The sequence below is a fragment of the Populus euphratica genome, unplaced genomic scaffold (assembly GCF_000495115.2).
Source record: "Populus euphratica unplaced genomic scaffold, PopEup_1.0 scaffold51.1, whole genome shotgun sequence".
Lineage (NCBI taxonomy): Eukaryota > Viridiplantae > Streptophyta > Magnoliopsida > Malpighiales > Salicaceae > Populus > Populus euphratica.
Genome location: NW_011499932.1, coordinates 845,614 through 855,420, shown reverse-complemented (window position 1 = coordinate 855,420; position 9,807 = coordinate 845,614). Strand labels below are relative to the sequence as shown.

At 29.9% G+C, this 9,807-nt stretch overlaps 1 protein-coding gene across 2 annotated transcripts; it reads left to right on the top strand.

The window, feature by feature from the left end:
* The first annotated feature begins 3,202 nt into the window (after positions 1-3,202).
* LOC105136170 (EG45-like domain containing protein) lies at positions 3,203-4,835 on the top strand. Of its 2 annotated transcripts, XR_844307.1 has the most exons (4): positions 3,203-3,452; positions 3,556-3,835; positions 3,913-4,092; positions 4,759-4,835. XR_844307.1 is itself a non-coding variant. In XM_011041404.1 (3 exons), exons 1-3 carry the CDS (start codon positions 3,344-3,346, stop codon positions 3,917-3,919), a joined length of 396 nt encoding a protein of 131 aa, XP_011039706.1. In that variant the 5' UTR covers positions 3,203-3,343; the 3' UTR covers positions 3,920-4,144. The 2 variants fall into 2 exon arrangements, 1 of the variants encoding a protein (XP_011039706.1); XM_011041404.1 differs by lacking the exon at positions 4,759-4,835 and having other exon boundaries at positions 3,913-4,144.
* Positions 4,836-9,807: the final 4,972 nt, after the last annotated feature.

The following is a 9,807-nucleotide window of genomic DNA, read 5'->3' as shown; positions in this document are numbered from 1 at the left end:
GATCGATCACCCACCTTGAAAATGACGTGGACTAGCCTATCAGGAACCCTACCGAGATAAGTAAAAATAGTCTTAATTTAAATATTGTTTCTGATGTTAAGGCTAAGTTATGGGAAAGTAATTTCAATGTGCATAGATGTTAATCAGTTTAATTACATAATTAATAGTTTTTCTAACATATATATGCTCTAAGGACCTTTTAATTAATGTATTTGGAGAGCTCTATTTATATAATCAATAATAGATTTATTTTTATAGCTTCATAATTTAATATTGTTGAACATGGAAATTAAATTATTTTAATATATTTTTAAAAAGCATTCTAAACTCCTTACCAAATATTTACTACTTACCAATTATTTACTAAGTCATTGAAAGTTAGGTATCCTGCCGAGTTGCCACCAACCCTACTTGCTCAAGCATGTGTTTATTCTGATTCTCCACAGATTTTCGATGTTTTCTCCTTTTCCTTCTCTTTTATACCTCATCAAATATTTCGAAGATGGACATTTGTTGCGTCTGAACTCTGAAGCACAGATGCAGTCAGCAGCGGCCAGCAAAAGGCCGTGCAAGTATATAAAAACGAAGTGACACCAATTTACTGCTGGTGACTCAAGACATCTAACTCAACACAGTGAAATAGAAGCTCGAATATGATGAGAGATTATCTCTTGACTGTATAGAATCACTGAATCTTCCATTAGAGACTTTCTCAGACCTCTCTTGAGTTCATGGCATCTTTGTTTGTATCTGGGTGTTCCATATGAAGGTCATAAATCCAATCCAAATAATCAATTCAGAGCTTTACGATGCATGGATGAGGGCTAGGATGGGCTTGAACATGGGAGCAGAACAAGGAAAGGGACAGCTAAGTGCCCAATATATCATTTCAAGCCCAGAGTAAGGCAATGAACTCCTTACCTTGGAAAGAAGCAGCCCACAGTCCACGTTTATGCATGAAAATGCAGAAAAAAGCCCAGAATAAGCATCTTATATTTTATGTTTTAAAAGTATTTTAAAATAATTAAATTTTATTTTATTTTTTAATTTAAATTAATATTTTTTTAATATTTTTATATTATTTTAATATAATAATATTAAAAATAATTTTTAAAAAATACACATATAAATTATTTTAATATATTTTCAAGAAAATAATAAATAAAATTATCCCACTATATCTATAATGATGACAATTTCACTCGAAATCAAGAAATATAATCAACCTAAGTAAATATAAAACTTTTACATTTCGAGTAAAATTTAAAAATAAAAAATTAATTTTCAAGTTGAGTATAAATATTGATTTATTTTAGGAGTGAGTAAAAAAATTAAAAAATCAATTAAACCAAGAAATCATAAAAAAATAAAAAAACCAAACCATAAAAAAAAAACAAATTAAAATTTTGAAAAAACTGACTGGTTTAGTTTTATAAGCTTGAAATAAAAAAAACTAAACCAAACCGAAGTCAAACAAAAAAAACCAGAAAAAAAAAGTGAAACCAAAAAAATCGAGTCAAATTAAAAAAAACTGAGTCAAACCGAAAAAAACTAAAAATTAGACCAAACTAGTTTGAGCTAGTTTTTTTCTCAAAATAACCAAACCAAACTGAAATTAATTTGTTTGAACCGGTATTTGATTTTTATAAAATGATTTTCGTTATTTTTTTTATAAAAATTAAACCGAACAAGAAAAAATCACCCCTAGTCTACCTTAATTAACTCGAACTCTAAATAAAAACTCAATCCAGAACATGAATAAATAACTTTAAAGTTTGAAAAAGAAATTACATGTATACAAAGCTAATTAATGAATTGTAAATTATAACATTTAGATTTAGATTCGGGTAATTATCTTAGATTCAGACATGAATAATATAAAAACTCAATCCATAGATATGCATTGAGATCCCCAAAAGAGATAGAGATGAGCATTGCCATCCCGAGAAGAGATAGAGATGAACTTCAAACTTTTCTTATTTAACTTTCCACCAATTAAGAACCTTGTTTATGCAGGAAAAAGACAGCTTGCTTTCAACATTAATTGCTTATTTTATACGCAGTCACTCAACTCTAGATAATCTTCTATATTAATGCTAGAAAAATTACAATTCGAACGGTTTCACAAGCTTATTATCTCGAATTTGAATTTAAAGAAAGATATTAGAAATAATATTTTTTAATTATAAATATATCAATTAATATATGTTGAAGGATCCATCTAAAACCATATTAGAAAGAGGGGAAAATTCATCAGAAAATATTAATCTCCTTGAAACTTTTTAATTAATTACAAATATTTATATTTTAGCTTGAAAAGTTTAAACTGGACTCTTGATCATTTATAGCATTCCTTTTAGTTTTTATGACTGTTATTAAATTTAATCTAACTTAACAAGTTAATTCAATCAAATCTAATTTAATAAATTTGTAATTAGTAATATGATTAGTGTGATTAAATTTATATGTTGTGAAAAAAAATACTATTATTTTAATAAAAATAATTGAAACTTGATTGCACGATCCGTACCCTAATTGATGAGACAAGATTGCTGTAGTTGCAAAAGAAAAAATGAATGTTAGACTTTTACTAAAGTGTGAGAGAGAACAATTAATTAACTGGTTCATGAGCGGCCTGATTAATATTTGGAAATGTTGATTGATTTTTAAAATATTTTTTATTTTAAAATATATTAAAAATAATTTTTTTAATTTTTTTAATATTAACATATTAAAATTATTTAAAAAAATTAAATTAATTTAAAATTAAAAAAAATTCAAGAATTTTCAAAAACATTATTAAAACGAAATAGAAAACTTTCCAACCAATAATTTTTATTGAATCATACTATATATTTAGATGGTATTTGAAAATACAGTAAAGATTATGGTTTAAAATAATTTTTATTTATAAATATATTAAAATAATAATTTTTATTTTAAAAAAATATTTTTAATATTACCATATTAAAATAATTAAAAAATATTTTTTTAAATTAAAAAAAAAACACGATTTGAAAAAACACGTTTCGAATCACTTTTCCAGCCACTTAATTAAACCACCAATTGCTTCATATCTCCGCAATAGAAAGAATCCTGTGACAAATATACAGTCTTATACTCATCTAGAAAAAGAATTTAACTGATCAACACGTGATTCTTATTGTTCGTAGATGATGATAAATGTATCGTCTATCTCTTAACTTTACAATATTGTGGCTACCCTTGTCAGCTGCAACCTACCGAGGAGAGAGAGAGCGATAAATTGGGCAACTGGCATGAAGAGGGGAGCAAGTACTAAGCAAAGTTAATAGTTTCGCTTCCTCAATTAGCTCTTATAACCATGGTACTCATAGCCATAACAATAATAGTCGTCAGCTTACTCAGCAATGAAATAGGCTTTGTTCTTGGGGACATTGGGACTGCTACTTCTTATCAACCGCCATATTTACGTGAGTAAATTCTCATGTTTTCCCTTTACTATTGTTGTCTACAAAAGTTTCTTCTTCAAACTTGGTTTTCCTCAATTATGGGTTTATGCTAATCTTTGTGCAGCTACTAAGTGTAATGGGAATAGACAAGATCAATTCCCACCAGGGAACTTGTTTGTTTCTGTGAGTGAAGGTTTGTGGGATAATGGTGCTGCTTGTGGGAGGCGTTACAGGTTGAGGTGCCTAAGTGGAAATAATAAGCCATGCAAGGATGGGACTATTGACGTCAGGGTAGTGGATTTCTGCAGAAAATCACCATGTCCTTCTACTATTCTCTTGTCAAATGATGCCTTTTCTTCTGTATCATACTCTCCATCCGCAAAAATCAACGTTGAATACATCCAGTACGTATACTCCTCCCCCTCCTCCTGATCTTATATATGTACTTTCTTTTTCACTCACATCAAGACTGTTCTTGCAGGATATGATGGAACAATTAAGATATATATATATGTTCCCGAACTGTATCAAGCAATCCGACAGATAGAAGCTGTGAAGGGAAAATGGCGTTTCTCTAATCTTAGAAGTAGTAGCAGCTTTGTACTCCCATTTCTGATTGTTCCATGTTTTAATATGAATATCTATCTCATATAGATATCACATGTTATTGGGAAAATTAGGGATACGAGGAAATCAATTTATCCAGATTCTAATTCAGTGTAATACAAGTTCCAATTATTTTTTTTTATACAATAAAATCATAATCAAACACTGATCATATATAATGTAAATAATCATATAAATCAATACCAAGATTTTAACGTGGAAAACCCGATACAGGAAAAACCACGGGAACATAATTCATCTTAAAACTTCTATTATCAATAAATAATGGGTTCATAATTATTCTTTATTAGATTCAACTAAGGAATACAATATATATATATATATCATTAAGAACAATTTATTCTCGGATTACAATAAGATTAAAGGAGAATTATTTGAGAAAAATTTATAATACTGATAAGCTTGTTTTTTATCAAAACGGTCAGTTTTCACACCATCAATTTTCAATCCAACTATTCAGAATGAAGAGTAACGTGTCTAAAAGTTATTGTTAAAATCTTAACTCGATCTAATGATAAACGAGCTGAAAATCAAGCCCGATCCAACAATAAATTAGCCGGAAATTGAAGAAAGAATGCAAGTTATTCTGCTGTCTTTTCTCTCTCGTTTTTTTTTTTTGTTTTGTTTTTCACACTACATCTATAATATCAACTTCATCTTTTAATTTTTAATGTAATAGTTTCACTACGAGAACACACACATATAATTATACTAATAACCATTCACAAGCGAAGATTATAGAGCAAATCAATAGATCGAATTACGCACCCTTCCTCAGTATGAACAGCCTCTAAGGCCTAGAAATTAAGACTAAAATATCATTTTCCCCATGCCAGATCCATAAAAGTTGTCTAAGATAAGACTTGAACCATGTCTAGATCACTAACAGTAACTCTCGTGATTACATGTTGCTTCGACTTAATGAAGTAGAAAACATCATTATCAGGAAACTTGTAAGTATCTGCTATTGGACTCTTTCCTTTCTTCCATCAAATTAAAAACCAAAAGCAATGGCTACCCTAAAATTAAGGGTTAGCACAGATGATTATAGCTTAGCTCGTGAATTTCTATTTTTTTGGAAATATTAGGCATGGGAATTCCTCGCAAGAAAATAAGGTGGACTCACGTGAATACAGAAGTTCACATGACTTTGTCGTTAGGGCAGCCAATTTTTTTTAGATTAATGTGGATGTCCGGGCCAGCTTGCGCGCACCACGACTAATCCTACGGGCCCTGAAGTTAACGATCATGTAAGTCTCTAGTGGCCATCATATGAGCAACCAATAACTCGAACCTGAGACCATAGAGGGAGCAAACCCCTTAATCCCAAGTTCTTACCACTTGACCACCACCTAAATGGTTTAGGGCAGCCAATCTTGAATAATGGAGATGTATATTAATTCCACAGTTTGTCAATAGTCGTCATAAAAAAAAAAAGAGCCTTTAAAACAATGGCTGCTTTCCATCTTCTCCCCTAACATTTCCCATCAAGCACCAGTCATGAATCCATATTGTCAGAATATTTCTAATTAGACTAAACCGTGTAAACACTGTTTTTTTTTAATATTGTAGCTAGTACAAAGTCATAACATTGTCAAGAATTAATTTTTTAATAATAATTTTATGATAATGTAAAGGATGCTCTTTATAATATCAGTTAGTACAATTCGCAGCTGTCCATAGAATTGTGAGCTCTGCTTTCCACTGATCCACGAATGGAATATGTTTAGGCACACAGCATGATAACACAGTCACAAAAAAGCAGTGGTGAAGATCCTTAAAAGGAATAATCTTAGCTATCCAAAACAAATCCCTACCATATCTTTAATATTGGAAGAACTTATGAGTGCGCACCATCATCCTTGTCATGTTCTCGTATGCTTGCTACTTAATTTCCAGGTCTGTTCTTCTGGCTAATGTTAATTTGGCTGTAATTTTTCAGCATCAATAAAAACATATCATTCAAACCTTGCCACCCATCCATGGAGCCGTCAACCCATCCACAGAGCCGCAAATCTTCGGCTTTATATAGATTGATTACGGGTACCAAGAGGCCCAAGTGACTCTTCAATCTTTAGTTATAACTTATCAGAGGTAATTAGTGGTGGAGTAGATACACTGATGGAGACAGGATGTTTTAAATAAGAAGATAAATTATTAATAAATATTTGATATTATATGTTATATAAATATGTATTATATAAAGAAGTTAATTTAAAATATATGTATTAACTTAAATTAAGTAAAATTAATTTAAGAATACTTTTAAAATAAAAAAAACTTATTTTATAATTTTTCTCTTTGAAATTTTATATTTTAAAAATACTTCATAATAATTTTATTTTTAATCTTATTAAAAATATTTTCTCGATATATATAATAAAACTTTTATTTATCTATTTCTAAATCTTTCAAGAATTATAGAAAAGTTTTTGACAATAATTCTATGTTGATATATAGTATATAATATCTAAAATCATAACTTAAAAAAATTATCACAAATTGATATTGTTTTTAGTGACAACTTGTTTTGTACAAGTGCATTAAGCATAAATATTTAATGTTTTATTTTTAATTTATCTATTATGTCTTTAATTTTTTATGTTGTCATATACTTTATTTTTAATTACTAGTAAATTATCACCATCATTTTTTATATGAAATTCATAGTAAAATACTTATCAATTCATCAAAATTCATTTTAATTCATATTCATTAACATATAAAATTACCTATAAATTATTATAAACCCTAACATTTTCAATAACTTATTATAAATAAATAAAACTAAAATTAGATAATGAAATAAATAGAAAAGATGAATGAAACTTTCCTAAAACATAAATCAAAAGAGGTTACTTGTTTAACTAATTAATAATTTAGAGTTTAAAGAGAAATTTTATAAAAAAAAGAAAGGTGAGGATAATAATGAAAAAAAAACTTGGATTAATTAATAGCTAATAAAAAAATTAACCTTGTAAAGCTATTATATTAATATTATTATATAAAAAAATACTTCAAAAAAAAATTAAGGATGCAATTGCCCCCTCTTGCTCCATTATAGCTATGCCACCGAGTAGATATCACATGGTGGTCTGAAACCCTACTAAAAATGTGATTTTAATCATAAAGCTAGCATGATACTTTGGGTAGTGAGATCCATCATTCCCAATTAGCGGTCATTTAAATCAAAGCAAATGCATCATCCTAGTGGGGTTTCCCTTCTAGTTAAGGCATCTTAATATGCACAACATCAGCTATAAAACATGCCATACTTCAGGAGCGAGATCGATAAATAAAAAACCTGCACGAGGGTTTTAGATCAGTACCATGAATGATGTGCTGTAGAGTGCTGAAGGAATGCTCAAAAGCTGCAGAAGATCAGGAGGGTTGCCGGGGAGAAGATTAGCCGGAAGATTTCTACTTGAAGATCAAGTTTTTGGAAATAAATTATATTATTATTTTCTTGTTTTGTTATGTAATCAGCAGATTTGATTGTTTTTCTGTTAAACAAAAACTCTATTTAAGAGAATTGTGCAATCAATAAAATATTATCTTCTACACAACTTGTCTTTCCTTACGTTTTGTAATTCTGCACAGTCTGTTATAGGATTCAACAAGTTCTTTAAGCTGATGTAGAGTGGCGCATGATCCTGAAGCTGGCGCGCAAGCGTTCTTCGGCAATTGAAAATAATAAAAACAGTAAAAGTTCAATAAAAGATCGAGGTAAACAATAGTAAAATTATTTTGGAATCCAATTTGTTTTTAAGGTTGATTTAATTACTAAAAATAAGGTTATTATTAATAAAAATTATAATCTAATCACATAGATGAGAGATTTATTAGTAAAAAACTAGAATATTTAAGTGATTTATATCTACATAAAAGCAAATTCAGGGACATATTAACTAGCTAATTATAGTTTAATCAAGAGTTATTTTGATAGATTTTTTATTTTTCTTAATAAGCCTGAATCTTTATTATAATTTGTATTATGATGTGCTTGGATTAATTCTTTCACGTTTAATTTAATTGTGCCTTTATCACCGATTTCAACCAATAAAACAAAGAGTTGACAGTGAAATATTGAAGGGCTAGGTCAAGGGTATCTCAACTTTTCAACCATAAACAAGTTGAGGGCCCAAAGCAGATTGACTTTGGACAAAAAAGACAAAAAAACAGGTTGAAAAGCTAGAAGGAACGGGCACAAATCAGAGATACCAAGCGTGATTTATATATGGAGCTCGCTTTTAGACCAACCATGGAGAAATTAAGGACAAATCCCCCGAAATAATCGATCCTTGCTAGTTCTAGAAAAACTGATCTTCTTCGGAATCTGCAACCAACCATATATCTTATTCTATTGCCGTTTCTCTGCATGATAACCCCTTAACGGGTCTAATTGCGATTACATCAACATTCTCAAATAAACACCAATACTTTACATTCTCAACATAAAAAAGTTTTTTGTGCTGGTGAGATTACCGTAACATTAGAAGATGTGTTGTTTATTTTTTATTTTTAATTTCTTAGTATACTATATATTTTTCCAAATAAATTTACTGACTGTGCTAATTTTAAAGAAATTTTAGAGTTCATAATTTTCATGCTAGTAATCATGTTGGGGACAAGTAATAAATGTTCTGATATATCTGATTTTCCCGTAGCTTGGAAGTAAAATCATTGTTGGAATAGTGATTTTATAGATTTTTCACTCCATAAAAAAAACTTAATGTTTTTTTCACTTTTTTTTCCTCTCAAAAACTCTACAGCTTCTCTTTACTGTCCCTTTTCTTTTCTTCAACAAAAGCTGTTTTTTCGCTCAAGAAATTGCTCTTGAGAATTTTTATTTTGATTATTAAATCCGTTAATTAAATGCAGATGAAAATGAGTTAGTGCCAAAATTTGAACAAATGGAAATTGATCATAATGGATTTGTGTGGAAGCATCCGAAGCCAGCAAAAGGGCAATTTGTTGAGCCAAAATTTTCAAACCTGAACATCCATTAATTCATCTTGATCGTTTTAAGATAATATCCACCATGGTTATTGGTAAACCTCTAATACCATATGCCTTTGAGGTTAACGAGTAATTGAATATTCAAATCTTCTTTTGTGCAGAATGTAAATCTGCATTTGTTGGGAAGTATTTGCGTGGAGTTTCCAACTGTAAACTTCAAGTTTCTGATGAAAGAGATTGGCCTATACGAATCATTAGTCATGGCTCTAAGTCATCGAAGGGGTGGATTGCATTCTGCAAGGAAAATGGTTTAAAGGAAGGAGACGTTGGTGTGTTTGAGCAGATCGAGGGAAAGAACAACGTGCTAAAAGTTACAGTACTATTTCATGCAGATGAAAACGGTGGATCTTCGGATCGACTTCTAGGGCAAAATGAACTGTTCAGACTGTTGTTAGTAAATGCTTGCTTATATTTAAGACTCAATAATCCAATTTTTTTTTTTAAAAAAGGCTACTAAACCAATGCCTTAGTCTTAACACGATCTGATAGGTGTCGAATGAAACATGTTTTAAGGGGTTTTTCACGTTGTAAACGGGTTTTGGCCTCAATTAAAGGGGAGATACGTTTATGTACCTCCAGATTTTTTGCAGCTGGCACCAATATTTAAGAAACTTCAGCAGATTATGAGCTAGCCACAATATTCAACTAGCTAGGCCTACGTACAGGCATTCGAGGAATAAAGCTGTGCTAAACTAGAGGTGGGGATCACAAAATGTAGCGGCCGGTTCAT

Bases quoted from the DNA above. Each gene is read 5' to 3' on its own strand.
- LOC105136170 (XM_011041404.1), top strand. From the start codon at position 3,344: ATGGTACTCATAGCCATAACAATAATAGTCGTCAGCTTACTCAGCAAT. The intron at 3,453-3,555 runs GTGAGTAAATTC...ATCTTTGTGCAG, and splicing joins TTATCAACCGCCATATTTAC to CTACTAAGTGTAATGGGAAT.